This window comes from Microcaecilia unicolor, chromosome 4 (genome assembly GCF_901765095.1).
Source record: "Microcaecilia unicolor chromosome 4, aMicUni1.1, whole genome shotgun sequence".
NCBI classification, from domain to species: Eukaryota; Metazoa; Chordata; class Amphibia; order Gymnophiona; family Siphonopidae; genus Microcaecilia; species Microcaecilia unicolor.
The window spans coordinates 319374983-319395449 of NC_044034.1; the positions used below are offsets into that span (position 1 = coordinate 319374983).

Sequence of the window (20467 nt, forward strand, 5' to 3'; positions counted from 1 at the left end):
TTGCATGACATAGCTATAATTCGGGTTCTTTTTTCCCCACATGCATCACCTTGCATTTGCTCACATTAAACGTGATCTGCCATTTAACCGCCCAGTCTCCCAGTCTGGTAAGGTCCTTCTGTAATTGTTCACAACCCTGTCGCGAGTTAACGACTTTGAATAACTTTGTGTCATCAGCAAATTTAATTACCTCACTAGTTACTCCATCTCTAAATCATTATAAATATATTAAAAAGCAGCGGTCCTAGCACCAGACCCCTGAGGAACCCCACTAACTACCCTTCTCCATTGTGAATACTGTCCATTTAATCCCACTCTCTGTTTCCTATCCTTCGACCAGTTTTTAATCTACAATAGGACTTTTCCTCCTATCCCATGACCATCCAATTTCCTCTGTAGCCTTTCATGAGGTACCTTGTCAAACGCCTTTTGAAAATCCAGATACACAATATCAACCGGCTCCCCTTTGTCCACATGTTTGTTTACTCCTTCAAAGAATTGAAGTAAATTGGTCAGGCAAGATTTCCCCACACAAAAGCCGTGCTGACTCGGTCTCAGTAATCCATGTCCTCGGATGTGCTCTGTAATTTTGTTTTTAATAATAGCCTCTACCATTTTCCCCGGCACCGACGTCAGACTCACCGGTCTATAATTTCCCGGATCTCCCCTGGAACCTTTTTTAAAAATGGGCGTTACATTGGCCACCCTCCATTCTTCCGGTACCACGCTCGATTTTAAGGATAAATTGCATATCACTAGCAGTAGCTCCGCAAGCTCATTTTTCAGTTCTATCTAGGATGAATACCATCCGGTCCAGGAGATTTGCTACACTTCAGTTTGCTGAACTGCCCCATTACGTCCTCCAGGTTTACCGTGAAGTCAGTAAGTTTCTCCGACTCGTCCGCTTGAAATATCATTTCCGACACCAGTATCCCACCCAAATCTTCCTCAGTGAAGACCGAAACAAAGAATTCATTCAATCTCTCCGCTACGTCTTTGTCTTCCTTGATCGCCCCTTTTACCCCCGGTCATCCAGTGGCCCAACCGATTCTTTTGCTGGCTTCCTGCTTTTAATATACTGAAAAAAATTTTTACTATGCTTTTTGCCTCTAATGCTATCTTTTTTTTCGTAATCCCTCTTGGCCTTCTTTATCTGCGCCTTGCATTTGCTTTGACACTCCTTATGCTGCTTCTTGTTATTTTCAGATGGTTCCTTCTTCCATTTCTGAAGGGATTTCTCTTAGCCCTTATACCTTCCTTCACCTCACTTTTCAACCAGGCCATACTAACCTTAAATTAGCAATTGATTTTTAAACACAGATTATAAAACTATAATATTTAAGTTAAGCATTAAAACCCAGTCGTGTTTCAAACTTTATCTATTTTCGTAGGGTTAACACTTTCAATGAATGATAAAGGACTGCTGGGTCAGAAAAGTCTTTTGTGCTATTGTTGAGGGTCACCCTTAATATGGCGGGATAAAATATACCATATTTAGCTCCCGTAGCTTTTAATTGTGTTACATGTTTAGTTGCTGTGATTTCTGTGCTATTTAAATGCGTTTTTTTTTTTCTTTTTCAGTTCAAGGTAATCATTTGGCACGGTCTGCAGTCATATTTGCTCATGAGTTGGGCCATTGCTTGGGAATGCGTCATGATGATTCAAGCAATTGTAACTGTGGAAGTAACAATTGCATCATGGCACCTAATTCCATGTAGGTAAAGTTTATTTTTTATTTACAATTCTTGATATTTATCAGAATTAGTAAGAATAAGGAGTAGTCAGAAAACAATGAGGAAAGACGGCGATGAGGACAGTACATTTCATCTATCTTAATATAAAAGCATAACACGATGTGATACCCGCAAGTGAGTCTTCTTCAGAGTAGCCCCCACTCTGGAATGTACGCCTTGAAGGCTTCACTTAACACAAAACTATCTCTACTTCAGGAAACAGGTGAAAGCTTGGCTCTTCAACCAGGCCTTTAACAGAAGTCAATGACACCGACTGCACATACTGTAGCAGGACATGTTTATCCACTCCTGCCCTAGCTAAGATAATGTTCAAGCAACTTCCTTTAAACTAGTTCCTTATTTTCTTACTCCTGTTACTCTTATCTTATCTATCTATATGTTCCATCTTTGCTTACATACCTTATTTTCTTACTCCTGTTACTCTTATCTATCTATCTATATGTTCCATCTTTGCTTACACCTATGCTGTCTATTACAATGTTTTTTGTGTATTGTGTTGACACTGTAATGGTATGCCATACTTTGTATTGTTGTTTGAATATTTTTACTGCTGTAATTCTCTATTGCTTATGTTTAACTTATTCTTGCCGTACACTGCCTTGAGTGAATTCCTTCAAAAAGGCAGTAAATAAATCCTAATAAATAAAATATGAAGATTGTAAGGTACTTCTACTGTAATATCAAGAATTACTGGGGATGATATTCAGCCCATGGAAGGCATAAGTGCACAGTTGGTGCTGATCCCGGATATTCTTCGAGGACAAGCAGGCTGCTTGTTCTTACATGTAGGTCGATGTCTGCGTCGGCCCTTGAATCGGATGGCTATTTTGCAAGCAAAATATGAAAAAATCTTTCCAGAGTCTTCTGGTGCGCGAGCAGTGCGCACAGCACATGTGTGGCCATCTTCCCGCCGTGCTGTGAGCGTTCCAGCTCAGTTATGTTTTCTCCGTGGTGAGGTGTAGTTGAGTATCCCCGCTCCTCGCAGGCCCGGGAAAGAGTTTTCTGACTACTTTTTGCCTTTTTGTTCTTTTCTTCTTATTTGTTGTAGAATTTATAGTTTAAAAAAAAAAAAAAAAAAAAACTTCCATAGTTTTTCTTTACTTTGCCCCTTTTTAAGTTTCCTTTAGGGTTGCTCCCTTCTTTTCGTGCCCTTTTTTCTTTTAACAGGCACGATCACGTCTTTTGATTTCACCGAAGCTGTTTTTTCTTCCATGTCATCGAACGCACCCAGCGACTTCAAATGTTGTACTCGGTTGCAACCAAACTATCTCGGGTACCGATACCCACACTTAGTGTATCCAGTGTCTTGGGACCGACCATAGCCTAGCCGCTTGTAGTCTGTGTCTTCGTATGAAGAAACGGACCCAAGCAACTCGAGACGCCCAACGAGAAAAGCTTTTTGGGGCTTAGTCTGGTCCTTCGACGTTGACATTGGTACCGAGGTCAGCGACATCGACATCGAGGACGCATCGACGTCGGGAGCGAAGGTAATGGCTGCGGAACGACCTACTCGTGCTGGGAGCAGTGAAGCATCTAGTGGGGTCTCCACCTGTCTCGAGGCCTCCTGTTATGCAGGCCCCCCGGGACCGACCTTCGTCGGACCCGGCCCAGAGGAAACATGAGGATTTCATGTCTTCTTCATCGGTACCGAGGAGTCTCAATGACAGGTGTCGAGCGAAGGCGAAGAAGCACCATCATCGTTCTCCTTCAACACACAGTGCCAGGAGCTCCGGGATGTCGAGGGTATTCGGCCCCTGGGAAGCGTCGGTGCTGAGAGGATCGCTCCCCTCTATTCAGGAGGTGCCGATGCATCGGTCTAGCAGCCCGATACCTGCTCCCAAGCCTCGACAGATTCTGCCACCGGCTACTATTCTGGTGTATCCAGTGCCTTGGGCCCGACCACAGCCCAGCCGCTTGTAGTCCGTGTCTTTGCATGAAGAAACAGACCCAAGCGTCTCGAGAGGCCCAACGAGAGAAGCTTTTTGGGGCTCAGTCCGGTCCTTTGATATCAACATGAGGGACGCATTGAAGTCGGGGAGTGAAGGTAATGGCTGCGGAACGACCAACTCGTGCTGGGAGCAGTGAGGCATCGAGTGGGTCTCCACCTCTGTCGTGGCCTCCTGTTATGTAGGCCCCCCTGGGACTGACCTTCGTTGGACCCGGCCCCGAGGAGACTCGAAGATTCCGTGTCTTCCTCATTGGTACCGAGGACTTCTCGATGACGGGTGTCGATTGAAGGAGAAGAAGCACTATCATCGTTCTCCTTCGACACACGGTGCCGGGAGCTCCGGGATGTCGAAGGGATTTGGCACCGAGAAGTTGTTGGTGCCGAGAAGATTGCTCCCCCTCTATTCAGGAGGTTGCCGATGCGTCGGTCTAGCAGGACCGATACCTGCTTCCGAGCCTTGACAGATTCTGCCACCGGCTCCTATTCTGACCCCACAGCCTTGCCAAATGGCAGCTCTCGATGAGCGCATCAGGGCCCTGCTTCCAGAGCTTCTGGAAGGGTTACTGCACCAGGCTGCTTTGGTGTCGGGGGTGCTTGCTCCTTCCGTACTGTCGGCTGCAGTGGTTGCTAGCCTTTCACCTATGGTGAGGTCCCCTGACCTCGCTGCCACCTGCAGCATCGGTGTCGGCTGCCACCCAGGTCGACTCTCCTTCGACGTTGGTGGGGGAAGCTTCACCGGAGTCCAGGCAGGCGTTGACTTCTCGGCATCGCCATCGAGGACATCGTTCCTCAGCATCGAGGCAGGCTCAGTTTTGAACTGCTCTGAGAGATGTCTTGTCCAATACTGAAGGTGAGCGTTCGTGGGAAGAAGAGGAGGATCCCAGGTACTTTTCTTTTGACGAGTCCTATGGGATTCTTCTGAACCTTCCCCTCCACTAGAAAGGAGACTGTCTCCACCGGAGAGTCTATCCTTTACCTCCTTTGTCTGGGAAATGGCTGCGGCTATTCCCTTCCCTGTGGAGGTTGAGGATGAGCCCAGGGCTGAGATGCATCGAGGTCCTGGATTATCCTTCTCCACCTAGAGAGACTGCAACGGCTCCTTTGCATAATGTACTGAAGGAAGTCCTTATGCGAAACTGGTCATTCCCTCTGTCTAACCCCGTGATCCCAAAGAGAACTGAATCCCAATATCGGATCCACGGGGAACTGGAATGATGAAGTCTCAGCTACCTTACATTCCATGGTGGTGGATTCCGCTGTCAAAGGTCCAAGAGTATAGGGACTATTGTCTCGGCGCCCCAAGGCAGAGAATCTAGGACCTTGGACTCTTTTGGGAGGAAGGCGTATCAGGCCGCTATGCTCGCTGCCAAGATCCAAACATACCAGCTCTTCACGAGCTTTCACTTGTGGAACTCGGTGAGGCAACTGTCTAGCTTGGTTGATGCACTCCCTCTGGAGCAGGCCGAGCCTTTTCGCCAGGTGGTCAGGCAGCAGAAGGCGTATCGAAAATTCCTAGCCAGGGTACGTTCGACACTTTTGAATGTAGCATCCAGAATTGCTGCCCAAGGTATAGTGATGCGCAGGACTCTCATGGCTGTGTGTCTCTGACCTGGATCATTCGGTCCAGCAGCGGATGGCGGATGTTCCTTGTCGGGGGGATAACCTTTTGGTGAGAAAGTAGAGGATCTGGTTGACCAGCTCAAAAAGCACAATGATGCTATGGATTCTCTCTCCCGCCGGGCGCCTTCTGCTACTACCTCCTCATCTAGGAGGTTTTTTTGGAGGGGAAGAGGAGTGCTCCCTATCCTATGCTAGGCGTAGTTACACTCCGGCTTCTCGGCAGCCGTCCATGCTTAGCCCCAGAGCACTCATTCTCGTCAACAGCGTGCGCCTAAGGCCTCTGCATCTCCCCAGCAAAAGCAAGGGACGGGCTTTGACTGACTCTAGTTCAGCATAGCCTCAGAAAAAAGTGTCCGTGCCGGACGACTTGCCGGTCGGAGGGAGGTGATATTTTTTCACCAAAGGTGGCCTCTCATACCCTCTGACTGGTGGGGTCTTCAAATAGTCTGGTCAGGATACACCCTCAATCTGGAATCCAACCTCCAAATTGTCCGCCAGGAGCTCATTCTTACAGTTCCAGCACAAACAGGTACTTGCAGAGGAACCCTCCGCCCTTCTACAGGCCCAAGCGGTCGAACCCATTCCACCAGGGGAAGAAGGGCTGGGATTCTATTTCAAGTACTTCCTTGTGCAAAATAAAACAGGTGTCACATCCGTCGCTCCCTCCGGCTGCTCCTCCGCTGGAAGCAGGAGCCGGTGTCCATCACGGCGAGGGCCGGCCTTTTTTGAGGCTGCGGCGATAGCCGCCCAGTCCGGGGCCGAGGCCGTGGGACGACGATCGCGGCTGCCAGGCTCTCGATCGCCGGCTATGGGGCCGTACTCGCGCCAGTGGGGAGAATGGCGCCGAGATGCGATGGCCGGCGTCTCCTTCACTTTCGGGCGCGGGAACCCGAAGCTCCGCCCTCAGAGGAGTTAGATTTGGGAAGCCGGTGCTGTGAGTCCCGCCTGGGAGGTCGGATAGAGCCAATCAGAGGGATTCTGGTCAGTAACCTGGGTCTGATTGGCCGGCTATGTCGACTGGGGCTGGGCGGGTTGAATGCTGACAGTATTTAAGGAGCAGGCCTGAGATAGGACATTGCTTCAGGTTCTGTATCCCGAGGCCAGTCTCCGTGTGTTTCAGTTTTCAGTTTGTTTTCCTTGCTCTCCTGGTTTGACCTTTGCATTGTTTTGGAGCTACTCTGCTAGCCGCCTGCCTTGACTATTGCCTGCTTCGACCACGCTGTGAGCTGCCTGCCCATGACCTGTTGCCTGTCTGGGACTCCTCTGTTTCTCCTCCTGCCCCCTTGGCTCCTGGTTCCAGTATTGGGTCGTTCGTCAACCCCGCGGTTCTGGAAGTCCCGTTGGGCCTCCGTGCAGCTGGGGGTCTCAACCCTCGTGAATGGCTGAGTCACGCGGGTGGAAGGGCTTGGGGTGCACGGCTGTCCTCTGAGGTCCTTCGGAGGCCTGGTGGGACCTAAGGGCTCACCTTCTTTTCAGACAAGACAACAGGGGGATGCGTCCCATTCTAGATCTAAAGGCCCTGAACAAGTTTCTAGTCCGAGCAAAGTTCAGGATGGTCTTCCCTAGGCACCCTTCTTCCAATTGAGTGGAGGAGTGGCCAAGGTGGGTGAGGGTGGTGGACTCTGGTCCCCGTGGGACCTGGGGAACTGAGTTTGATTCCCACTTCAGGCACAGGCAGCTCCTTGTGACTCTGGGCAAGTCACTTAACCCTCCCATTGCCCCAGGTACAAATAAGTACCTGTATATATAAGCGCATTGAGACTGCCATGAGTGGGAAAGCGCGGGGTACAAATGTAAACAAAAAAAAAGAAAAAGGAGAACGATTGCTATGCTCTCTGGACTTAAGAATTTTTCCATTTCATCAAGCAGATCAATCCATAGACTGGTGGGTTGTGTCCATATACCAGCAGGTGGAGATAGAGAGCAATCCTTTTGCCTCCCTATATGTGGTCATGTGCTGCAGGAAACTCCTCCGTATGTTCTCTATATCAGCAGGTGGTGGTACACACACAGCAGCAGCTCAGGCTAGGTCTCCAAGCCTAATTGTTTAGGTTTTGTTGTGTACCTGGGGTTGAGGGCTCTTCGTGAGCAAGTGTAAACCTGGTGGTGCCAGGTCCCTCCTTTTCTCCCCCCTCCCGCTGGCTTCCGATTTTCAAAAAACAAACAAAAACAGAAAGATAGACGTCTTTGAGAGAAAAACGTCTTTTGTTTGCAGCCTTCACTGGACGAACTCCAAATTGTTGCAGCTCGGAGCGAGAAGCAGGTAATTTTACCTTTTACTAGCGGGCAAGGGGTTCCCCGAACAGTCTCCACGTGGCTAATGACGTCAGATGGCAAGGGCGCGAAAAGACGCTCCCCGGAATGCGTACACGCATCTAGCGGGGAAATGGGGGGCCCGAAGGCAGAGTCGCCTTTTTGGGCGCCTTTTCGGAAGTCGGGAGAGTTCCCCAGTTTTTCCCTCCGGTGCGGCGGTTTTTTTCCCGCCTTAGGCGACCCATCCCCCGCTGGCCGCACTTCCGGTTGTAGCCGGCCACGCTGGCTCGGACAGCTTCTTCCTGGGCCGCCCTCGAGGTGGGAGACGTTAATAGTATGGTCGCCCTTGACTCGGGCGACGGTAAAAGTCGGCGAAATTAAAGCGCCATTCTTCCCCGCGGCTCCTTCACGGAGTGTCGCGGCAGACGCCCATTTTGGATGCGCAGCGCGCCTCTCCCCCGCTCTTGGGAGCACAGGTTGAGAGTGCCTCTAGGGCCGTGGCCCAGGTGCAGAAGTGCATAGACTGGGGGGTTTCTCCCCTGAGTTCATTTGCTGCTGCATCAGCTTTTCTTATGCAAAACGCTGCCACTGCTCCCCTGTCTGATAAGGGTGATGAGGCCTCTATGATCAAAAGCCCTCGGGTGGATCTCCAGGCCCTAGGAGGACTCTGTCTCCTCTGATGTGGATGAGGGCAGCGTGTCTGAGTTCTCCCAGAGGTCCTTAGCGGATTCTATGGAGGAGACTGATCCTTGCTCGGATGGAGCGGATGATCGCTCTGCAGTGTTGACTTTTTCGTTCAGAGAATTTGCCCAACCTGTTAGTGCAGGCCATGAGCATTTTGAAGATTTCCTCTCCGGAGGAAGGCCCTCTCTCAGCCTCTGCTGGCTCTGCCATTATGCTGGGAACGAAGCGCCCGCCTAGAACCTTCCACGTTCATAAAGCCATGCAACTTTAATTTCGGCTCAATGGGATTCCCCTGAAGCAAGCCTTAAAGTAGCCATGGCTATGTCCGTCTGTATCCTCTGCCAGAGGGGGAACGGGAAGCCTTTATCTGGCCTACGGTGGATTCTTTAATCACGCATTGACTAAGAAAACGGCTCTGCCAGTGGAAGGTGGCACTGCCCTGAAGGACGCTCAGAACAGGAGATTGGAGCGGCCTTAAAGTCGGCCTTTGAGGTTGCCGGCCCTGAGTTTGCAAGCCTTGGTTTGTGGCTCTATGTGGCCAGGGCGTGCCTGACGTTTTGCAGCGGGCTTCCCCCTCGGATTATCTTCTTGAGGGCGGATTGGCCGGCCCTGGAGTCGGGCTTGGCCTACTGGCAGACTGCTGTATGATGTCTTGAGAGCCTCGACTAAAGCTATGGCTCAGACAGTCTTTGCGCGGCAGTGGCTCTGGCTTAAGCACTGGTCTGCTGACCATTGCCTCAAAATCTCGTCTAGCCAAGTTGCCTTTTAAAGGCAAGTTGCTCTTGGGGACGAACTGGATAAGATTGTGTCGGAGCTGGCACATCTAAGGGCAAGAGGTTGCCGGAGTCAGGGCACGGGCCGGCATTGCTCGCCCTGGTTCCTCCAAGGGCGATTTCAGGAAGTCCGTCGGTATCGTCCAGGCAAGACGACCTCCTCTTCCTTCAAGCGGACTTCTCCCTCAAGCAGCATCCCTTTCGCAGGGACCACCGTGCTGGAGGTTTGTCCTCCGGCCCTCCCCCAGGGTCTCGTACCCAATGACAGGGCACTGGTCCATGGCCCAGAGCAGATAGGAGGACGGCTATCCTCGTTTTGGGAGAGTGGACCAGGGTAACTTCATACGCTTGGGTTCTGGAAGTCATCAGAGATGGCTACAAGTTGGAGTTTTGCCGGCCCTTGAGAGACGGGTTTGGAATCCCCCTGCAAGTCTCCAGATCAAAAGCTGCAAGCAGTGCAGCTGACTTTGGACAACCTGATCCACCTGGGCGCGGTGGTCCCAGTGCCAGTGGACTCAACGTGGCAAGGGACGTTACTCCATTTACTTTGTGGTGCCAAAGTAGGGAGATTCTGTTCGGCCTATTCTCGACCTCAAGGGAGTCAATCGGGCCTTGAAATACGGCACTTCCGGATGGAGACTCTCCGCTCCGTAATAGCTGTGGTGAGAAAAGGAGAATTCCTGGCATCCTTGGACATCAAGGAAGCTTACTTACATATTCCCATCTGGCCACCTCATCAGCGCTTCCTACGCTTTGCAGTCCTGGGCCACCACTTCCAGTTCAGAGCCCTCCCTTCGGGTTGGCTACTTGCTCCGCGGACCCTCTCCAAAGTAATGGTGGTCATCGCGGCTTACCTCCGCAAGGAAGGAGTGCAAGTCCATCCCTATCCTTGACGACTGGCTGATCCGAGCCCCCTCTTATGCAGAGTGTGGGAGAGCCACGGACAGGGGTTTATTGCTCTTCTGAGCTCCCTGGGATGGATCGTCAACTGGGAGAAAAGTCAGCTGCGCCCGACTACAGCCCCTGGAGTATCGGAAGTTCGATTCGACATCCAAGTGGGCAGAGTGTTCCTGCCAGGACAACCGGAGCGTCAAGCTTCGGACCCAGGTGGACCAGTTCTGGCATCCTCTACACTTCGGGCTTGGGACTATGTGCAGCTGTTGGGCTCCATGACGGCCACAATGGAGGTAGTGCCCTGGGCAGGGCCCATATGACAACCACTACAGCACTCTTCTTCTGCGGCGGTAGACTCCAGTTTCGGAGGATTACGGTGTATGCCTTCCCTTGGATCCAGCGGTGCGCAAGGCGCTGAGTTGGTGGCTGAGGCCAGACAAGCTGTTTGCCTCTCACGACCCCGGAGTGGGTGTCGTCACAACGGACGCCTGTTTGACTGGCTGGGAGCCCAATGCCTGGGAAAGACAGTGCAGGGGCTCTGGTCACTGCGGAGGCGAAGTGGTCTATCAACTCCTGAACTCCGAGCCATTCGGTTGGCGCTTCTAGTTTCTCCCGGTCCTGGCACGATGGCCAGTATGGGTCCTGTCGGACAATGCCAACGGCTGGTGGCCTATTCAATCGCCAGGGTGGTACCAGGAGCATCCCTCTAGCCAAGGAGGCCATGAAGCTATGCCTGTTGGCGGCCCACATTGCGGGAGTCATGAATGTCAAGGCGGACTTTCTCAGTCGCCGTACTTTGGATCCCGGAGAGTGGCAGCTGTCGGCTCGGGCATTCTTGGACATCACGAAACGCTGGGGCCAGCTGAGCCTGGATCTGATGGCGTCCTCAGCCAATTGCCAAGTGCCGCGGTTCTCAGCAGAGGACGGGACCCTTGATCTCTGGGAGTCGATGCTCTTCTCCAGCAGTGGCCGGCACAGGAGCTTCTCTACGTGTTCCCGCCCTGGCCCATGATGGGCAGAGTGCTAGGCCAGGTGGCAAACATCCGGGCCGGGTGATCCTGGTGGGTCCGGATTGGCCCAGACGCCCCTGGTATGCGGACTTAATCAGGCTCTCAGTGGACGGCCCTCTAAGGCTGCCAGTGGAGCGGGGCCTTTTGCATCAGGGTCCCGTGGTGATGGAGGATCCCTCCCCTTTGGTCTTACGGCCTGGCTATTGAACGGAAGCGGCTGAGGAAGAAAGGCTTCTCAGACAAGTCATCGCCACTATGCCTGAGAGCGAGGAAGTGCTCTACTTCTACTACTTACGCCAGGGTTTGGCGGACATTTGCATCGTGGTGCGAGGCAGGCTCGCTATCGCCCTTCACTGCTCAATATCTTCAGTGTTGGCATTCCTGCAAGAGGGTCTGGAGAAAGGCCTGTCGCTCAGTTCCCTGAAAGTCCAGGTGGCAGCTCTAGCTTGCTTCAGGAGCCGGTTTGAAGGGTGCTTCCCTGGCTTCGCAGCCAGACGTGGTGCGATTTCCTCAAAGGAGTTAATTCACCGCGCCCTCCCCTGCACTCGCTAGTGCCTACATGGAATCTCAATCTGGTGCTACAGCCTTGCAGAAGCCGCCCTTTGAGCCCTTGTTGGAGGCATCGCTGAAGGACCTGACCTTGAAAGCGGTCTTTTTGGTGGCTACACTTCAGCCAGAAGAGTTCTGAGCTCCAGGCACTCTCATGTAGAGAGCCGTTCCTGCGGTTCACTGAGGCAGGAGTGTCGATTTGCCCAGTGCCTTCCGTTCTGCCCAAGATTGTTTCTCGCTTCCATGTGAATCAGCAGCTTTGTCTACCCTCCTTTCATAGGGAGGATTACCCAGAGGAGTACCCTGCTCTCAAATGTCTGGATGTGAGACGAGTCATCATCAGATACTTGGAAGTGACCAATGACTTCCGGAAGTCGGATCACCTGTTGCATGCTGTTCGCAGGCCCTCGTAAGGGTCTGCATGCATCTAAGCCTACTGTGGCACGTTGGGTCAAGGAGACGATTGCGGCAGCTTATGTGGCTGCAGGGAAGCTTCCGCCTATTCAGCTGAAGGCCCAGGAGGATGTAATGGGGCAGTTCGGCAAACTGAAGAGTAGCAAATCTCCTGGACCGGATGGTATTCATCCTAGAGTACTGATAGAACTGAAAAATGAGCTTGCGGAGCTACAGCTAGTGATATGCAACTTATCCTTAAAATCGAGCGTGGTACCGGAAGATTGGAGGGTGGCCAATGTAACGCCCATTTTTAAAAAAGGCTCCAGGGGAGATCCGGGAAATTATAGACTGGTGAGTCTGACGTCGGTGCCGGGGAAAATGGTAGAGGCTATTAAAAACAAAATTACAGAGCACATCCGAGGACATGGATTACTGAGACCGAGTCAGCACGGCTTTTGTGTGGGGAAATCTTGCCTGACCAATTTACTTCAATTCTTTGAAGGAGTAAACAAACATGTGGACAAAGGGGAGCCGGTTGATATTGTGTATCTGGATTTTCAAAAGGCGTTTGACAAGGTACCTCATGAAAGGCTACAGAGGAAATTGGAGGGTCATGGGATAGGACGAAATGTCCTATTGTGGATTAAAAACTGGTTGAAGGATAGGAAACAGAGAGTGGGATTAAATGGGCAGTATTCACAATGGAGAAGGGTAGTTAGTGGGGCTCCTCAGGGGTCTGTGCTAGGACCGCTGCTTTTTAATATATTTATAAATGATTTAGAGATGGGAGTAACTAGCGAGCTAATTAAATTTGCTGATGACACAAAGTTATTCAAAGTCGTTCACTCGCGACAGGATTGTGAAAAATTACAAGAGGACCTTACGAGACTGGGAGACTGGGCGGCTAAATGGCAGATGACGTTTAATGTGAGCAAGTGCAAGGTGATTCATGTGGGAAAAAAGAACCCGAATTATAGCTACGTCATGCAAGGTTCCACGTTAGGAGTTACGGACCAAGAAAGGGATCTGGGTGTCGTCGTCGATAACACACTGAAACCTTCTGCTCAGTGTGCTGCTGCGGCTAGGAAAGCGAATAGAATGTTGGGTATTATTAGGAAAGGTATGGAAAACAGGTGTGAGGATGTTATAATGCCGTTGTATTGCTCCATGGTGCGACCGCACCTTGAGTATTGTGTTCAATTCTGGTCGCCGCATCTCAAGAAAGATATAGTAGAATTGGAAAAGGTGCAGCGAAGGGCGACTAAAATGATAGCGGGGATGGGACGACTTCCCTATGAAGAAAGACTAAGGAGGCTAGGGCTATTCAGCTTGGAGAAGAGACGGCTGAGGGGAGACATGATAGAGGTATATAAAATAATGAGTGGAGTGGAACAGGTGGATGTGAAGCGTCTGTTCACGCTTTCCAAAAATACTAGGACTAGGGGGCATGCGATTAAACTACAGTGTAGTAAATTTAAAACAAATCGGAGAAAATGTTTCTTCACCCAACGTGTAATTAAACTCTGGAATTCATTGCCGGAAAATGTGGTGAAGGCGGTTAGCTTAGCAGAGTTTAAAAAGGGGTTGGACGGTTTCCTAAAGGATAAGTCCATAAACCGCTACTAAACGGACTTGGAAAAATCCAAAATCCCAGGAATAACATGTATAGAATGTTTGTACGTTTGGGAAGCTTGCCAGGTGCCCTTGGCCTGGATTGGCCGTTGTCGTGGACAAGATGCTGGGCTCAATGGACCCTTGGTCTTTTCCCAGTATGACATTACTTATGTACTTATGTACTAGAGCACAGGCGGCATCGATGGCAGAGTCCAGATCCGTCTCCCTGGAAGAGATTTGTAGAGCAGCAACTTGGGCGTCGGCTCATACCTTCTCACGACATTACCGCTTGGATGGCTGCTCGGGCCGAGGCCCAGTTTGGAGCTTCAGTGTTGCGTTCAGGGATTTCCATGTCCCGCCTTGGGTGAGTACTGCTTCGGTACATCCCACCAGTCTATGGATTGATCTGCTTGATGAAATGGAAGGTAAAATTACGTATCATAACTGATAATTTTCTTTCCATTAATCATAGCAGATCAGTCCATAGCCCCGCCCAGACATCTGTATTGTTTTTGTTCTGGTTATATTTCAGGTTCAAGTTTAATCTTCAGTTCCTGTTCAGGAGGACTTCGTCTTCAAGTTCTTCCAATTGGATTTTCATTGAGTTGAAACAATTTTGTATTACAGTGAGCTGTTGCTTCCTCTCCCCCCGTTTCGGCGATGGCTGGATTGATAACTAAATTATGCCGGCGCTCCCTCCCACTTCGTGCGGCAGTAGGGTAGCTTTGTACCCCTCCTGCTTCGGCGGTGTTTGGGTAAGCCAGCTCCTCCCGCGGTTGCGGTAGCAGGATAAGCCAGATCCCCCCACAACGGCGGGTGTGGTGTACCTCCCCCGCTTTGCGGGGATGAGCTGGACGGATTCCCCTCCCCCGCTTCAGCGGTGGTGAGGTGGGCAGAGTGTCCCTTTGTGGGTGTAATTCTCTAAGTGCTGAGTCCTGCGGATGGAGCTTTGATATCGACATACTGAGAAGTTTCTGGCAGCACATGACCACATATAGGGAGGCAAAAGGATTGCTCTCTATCTCCAACTGCTGGTAGATGGACACAACCCACCAGTCTATGGATTGATCTGCTATGATTAATGGAAAGAAAATTATCAGGTATGATACATAATTTTACCTTTCACCCACATCTCGATACTCCCAGCTCACAGGAAGTATCTTCAATTTCAGCTAGGAACACAGCACTTTCAGTACCGTGTACCACCTTTTGGCCTGGCGTCTGCGCCCAGAGTGTTTACCAAATGCCTAGCTGTAGTCGCAGTGTCGCTTCGCAGACTGGGAGTGTATGTGTTTCCTTATCTCAACGATTGGCTAGTGAAGAGCACCTCGGAGGAGGGTGCTCTGGAGTCCATGCGAATGACTATTCGGGTGCTGGAGCTACTGGGTTTCATCATAAAATATCCCAAGTCCCATCTCACCCCAGTCCAAAAATTGGAATTCATTGGAGCCCTGTTGAACACTCAGACAGCTTGCGCTTATCTTCCCAACGCAAGGATAGACAACCTTCTGTCCCTGGTGTCCAAGGTTCGAGTATCCCAGCAGGTCACAGCTCGGCAGATGTTGAGACTTCTGGGGCACATGGCCTCTACAGTTCATGTAACGCCCATGGCACGTCTACATATGAGATTAGCTCAATGGACCCTAGCTTCCCAGTGGTTTCAAGCTGCGGGGGATCTAGAAGATGTAATTCAACTGTCCACCAGCTTTCGGAATTCTTTTCAGTGGTGGACAATTCGATCCAATTTGACCATGGGGCGACCATTCCAAATTCCTCAGCCACAGACGGTGCTGACGACAGATACATCTCTCCTGGGGTGGGGAGCTCATGTAGATGGGCTCCACACTCAGGGAGTTTGGTCCTTTCAGGAAAAAGGTCTACAGATCAACCTGGAATTAAGAGCGATCGGGATTGCTCTAAAGGCTTTCAGAGATCGGTTGTCCAACCAAGTAATCTTCATTCAGACAGACAATCAGGTTGCCATGTATTACACCAACAAGCAGGGGGGCACCGGATTTCGCCCTCTGTGTCAGGAAGCCATCCACTTATCTGGCAGGCGTAAATAACAGTCTGGCCGACAGACTGAGCAAGATAATGCAACCTCACGAGTGGTCGCTAAACATGGGCATGGTCCGCAAAATCTTCCGAGCGTGGGGGAACCCCTCGGTGGATCTTTTTGCCACTCAGATCAATCACAAGGTCCCTCAGTTCTGTTCCAGGCTTCAGGCCCACGACAGACTAGCGTTGGATGCCTTTCTCCTACATTGGGGGACAGGCCTTCTGTATGCGTATCCTCCCATACCTCTAATAGGGAAGACTTTGCTGAAACTCAAGCAAGACGGCGGAACCAGGATCCTGATAGCACCTTTCTGGCCACGTCAGATTTGGTTTCCTCTTCTTCTGGAGTTGTCCTCCGAAGAACCATGGAGATTGGACTGTTTTCCAACCCTCATCACTTAGAACAAGGGGTCGCTTCTTCATCCCAACCTCCAGTCTCTGGCTCTTACGGCCTGGATGTTGAGAGCTTAGAATCCGCCTCCTTGGGTCTTTCAGAGGGTGTCTCCCGAGTCTTGCTTCCAGGAAAGATTCCACGAAGAGGTGTTACTCTTTCAAATGGAGGAGGTTTGCCGTCTGGTGTGACAGCAAGGCCATAGATCCTCTTTTTTGTCCTACAGAGACCCTGCTTGAATACCTTCTACACTTACCAGAGTCTGGTCTCAAGACCAACTCCGTAAGAGTTCACCTTTGTGCGATTAGTGCTTATCGCCGTGTAGAGGGTAAGTCTATCTCTGGACAGCCTTTAGTTGTTTGCTTCATTATAGGTTTGCTTTTGTCAGAGCCCCCTGTCAAACCTCCACCAGTGTCATGGGATCTCAACGTCGTTCTCATCCAGCTGATGAAGCCTCCTTTTGAGCCACTGAATTCCTGCCATCTAAAGTACTTGACGTGGAAGGTCGTTTTCTTGGTGGCTGTTACTTCAGTTCGTAGAGTCAGTGAGCTTCAGGTCTTGGTAGTGCATGCACCTTATATCAAGTTCCATCACAACAGAGTAGTCCTCCACACGCATCCTAAATTCTTGCCGAAGGTGGTGTCGGAGTTCCATCTGAACCAGTAATTGTCTTGGCAACATTCTTGCCCCATCCTCATAGCCACCCTGGCGAAAGCAGTTTGCATACCTTGGACTGCAAGGGAGCATTGGCCTTTTACGGGGAGCGGACAAAGCCCTTTAGACAGTCCGCCCAGTTGTTTGTCTCTTTTGATCCCAACAGGAGGGGAGTCGCCATCGGAAAACGCACAATCTCCAATTGGCTAGCAGATTGCATCTCCTTCACTTATGCCCATGCTGGGCTGACTCTGGAGGGCCTTGTCATGGCTCGCAGTGTTAGAGCCATGGCTGCGTCAGTGGCTCACTTAAAGTCAGCCTCCATTGAGGAGATTTGCAAAGCTGCAACGTAGTCATCAATCCACACATTCACATCTCACTACTGCCTTGAGCAGGATACCCGACGCGACAGTCAGTTTGGGCAGTCGGTGCTGCAGAATCTGTTTGGGGTTTAGAATCCAATTCCACCCCCTAGGCCCATTTTTGTTCTGTTCCAGGCTGCACTCTCACTTAGGTGTTTATGGTTTCAGGTCAGTCTATGTAATATTCTCGCCGTTGCAAGGCCCAATTAACCAGTGTTCATTGTTTTGAGTGAGCCTGGGTGCTAGCGATACCCCACATGTGAGAACAAGCAGCCTGCTTGTCCTCGGAGAAAGTGAAGATACATATCTGTAGCAGGTATTCTCCGAGGACAGCAGGCTTATTGTTCTCACAAACCCGCCCACCTGCCCTTTGGAGTTATTGTTTCTTGTTTATTTGCTTTTTGATTTAACTGAACGGGAACGCTCATGCTACGGGCGGGAAGACTGCCACGTATGCGCAGTGCGCGCTGCTTGTGTGCCAGAAAACTCTGGAAAGATTTTTTTCATATTTTGCTTGCAAATAGCCGTCCGATTCCTGGGCTGACGCAGATGTCAACCCACATGTGAGAACAATGAGCCTGCTGTCCTCAGAGGATACCTGTTCAGGTATGTATCTTCGCTTTCAATGCTGGGCATTTCCGGTGACCAGCCTTGAATATCTGGGTCTATTTTGATCTCTAAAAAGTTAACTGGCTATTCTGATATACAGCTCTAACTAGTTACGTTTATAGTGGTGACAAGATAGGCCTGCTATTTAACAGTGAGTCACCTAACTAGAGCACAAGCATCTGATCTTTGTATTCTTTCATTAGTGACTCAGGGCCAGATGCACTAAACTTAACGAGCCAGTAGTAAACCCTGGCATGCACTAAATACTTTTTTCCGACGACGGTAGCAGCTAATGAAAACGGAATGCAGATGAGCAAATTGTGTAGAAACCCTATTGTAAGAGATGCACTAACCTTTTCGATTGCCTTAACGCTGGAAAATGCCGGAAAATCTAACAAGAGGTCTGTTACCTCCTCATTGGAGCTGCGGGATTGGAAAACTTATAAGATGTAAAAAAAATCGGGGGGGGGGGGAGGGGGGGCAAAAACGTCGAAGTGCTCGTCAGAAGCATCCTTTATGGACGTTCTTCACTATATATATATAAAAAAAAATCAAAACAGGCTAAGGCTGCGATGCTTGCAGGCTCTTTTTGGACCCCGAAATAATAAAAACGTCCTGTGATTGCTCAGAGACTTCCAGGTCTCTCAGTTGAGTGAAGCATGGCCAAAAAGGAAGTTTTTATTATTGCAGGGGGGGGGGGGGGCAGGCTGCCCAAATGGACGTCTTTTTTGGGCAGACCTTCAGGCATGCGCGATGGACTCGCGATAGTTGTCCCGGTAAGTGACAGGTCTGGGATATGAGCGCCAAGACGCAGGTTGGCCAGGGGCAGGTAGACAGGAGGCTCGCTGTCTGCGAGTGGCACGGCTGTATCACTTCTCTCAGCATCACTACAGCAAAGGTAAGGAGGTAACGGGTTGCGGCGGGGGTCTTTTCAGCAGCAGAGTCGAAGGCACAAATTAACAATCAAGATACGCTACTGTGCAGGGTACAGACAGCAGAAAAAGCACCAAGGACGACAGTGTTATCAAAAAAATGTAATCTCAATGGCCAATGCTGCTATTCTGGGTTGTAATCCTGCTACTGCTCAGGGCCGTGCCAACACGGTAAGCGAGGTAAGCACGGCAGCAGGGCGCCGTCCTGTGGGGGGCGCCCCGCCGCACCATGCTTACCTCCCGCTCCCATGTCCCAACTGCCCGCCCTCTTCTCCCCCCCAACAAGATCCCTTTTAAATTTACCTCCGTCCGGCAGCGAAGGCGCAGCGTCAGTGAAGGAGACAGCGCTCCTGACATCTCTACTAGTCTTTCCTTCGCTCAGTGTTCCGCCTTCTTTCTGACGTCAATGACAACAGAAGAAGGCAGGACATTGAGCGAAGGGAAGACTAGTAGAGACGGCGGGAGCGCTGCCTCCTTCACTGATGCTGCGCCTTCGCTGCCGGACGGAGGTAAATTTAAAGGGATCTGGGGGGGGGGGGCTAAGAGGGCGGGCAGTTGGACATGGGAGCGGGAGGGAGGGGAGAGAGGAGCGTCGGATGGGAGGGCAGTGATCATTTTCACTGGGGGGGAGGGGGTGCGCGCGCCCAACTGTTCGTCTGCAGGGGTGCTGGGGGCGCCAACTGATCTTCTGCAGGGGGGGCGCCACAGACCCTTGGCACGGCCCTGCTACTGCTGCTGTTTATAGTAGATCTAGGAAGCATCCTGCTCTGGCACTTGCTCCGCCTCTAGCCTAGAGTTTAGCCGGCTGTCTTTCTCGTGGCCAATCAGCGCCCTTCTCGGCCCAACGCTCCACGTCTGATTGGCCCCGGCGCTCTCGGCTCACCTCTGCCGTGGGATTGGGGCGCAATGGAGGTCAGGGTGGGAAATTCCTCCTCCGTTTTACCACTTGGCTCAGCTTTTGGCCGCATCGTTTGTACCCCCCAGCTCTACCACGGAATTGGGGCGCCGTGGAGGTCAGTTCGGGAAAATTCCTCCTCTGTTTTACCGCTTGGCTCAGCTTTGGCCATGTTGCTTCATGCTTGGTGGGTGCAACTAGGTCTAGGACGTCATTCTTGAGATTTTTTTTTTTTTTTTTTTAGCGATCACTGGCTGACTGTTTACGATGGAATAGAGAATGCAAGTGAGCTACAATCGAGCAGCTCATTTGCATTCCTATTCCTTGATGCATGCCCGTTCCTTACCGATTCGCTAAGGGAATCGATAAGGGAAGGGACTTAACGATTTTTTTTAGTGCATCTTCCCCACAGACACAATTGAAGTCTTTCTGTCAGACAGCTTTTTTTTATTTCTAGACCTATTTTTGTGGAATTCTGTGTATGAACTGGATTGGATTATAGCTGAGGTATTGAAGGAGGTAAGTTCTGGAGGCTCCACTGTCTGATTTTTCAATGATTCTTTAGACTCAGGAGTCTCAGGTCCCAGAATTCTAGAGAAGGGCAGATGTGGTCCTCTCCACAAAAGTGGAAGGAGGAGTTGGGAACTACAGGCCAGTTGGTCTGAAAGTAAACTAATAGAAACATTTCTTTAACAGAGAATAGTGGGGGTTCTTGATACCAATAGATTGCTGAACATGAGGCAGCATGGTTTTCTAGAGGCAGGTCTTGTCAGACAAATCTGATTATTTTCTTTGACTGGGTGATCAGACAGATGGATCAAAAGAGAGCACTAGATGTATCAAAGGCTTTGCTAAAATCTAAGTACACAGAAATTCCACATAGGCAACTTATAAATAAACTGAGGGCCCTTGGTATAGGCCCTAAATTGATTGGCTGGATTAGGAACTGGTTGAGTGGAAGGTGACAATTGGTCCAGTCCTTTTTTAAATCTTTTTATAAATGATATTGCACAAAGGCTGTGATAAGGGAAGGGAGCTTGGAGAAGGAGACAATATCTGGGAGAAAGGAAG

The 20467-nt window shown here is 50.5% G+C and overlaps 1 protein-coding gene across 1 annotated transcript in view; it reads left to right on the forward strand.

Moving 5' to 3' along the window:
• Positions 1-20467, forward strand: part of LOC115469724 (disintegrin and metalloproteinase domain-containing protein 9-like) — a 581856-nt gene that overhangs the window by 331912 nt on the left and 229477 nt on the right. The window contains 1 exon segment of the mRNA XM_030202512.1: positions 1582-1714. Coding sequence (XP_030058372.1) covers positions 1582-1714 — 133 coding nt within the window.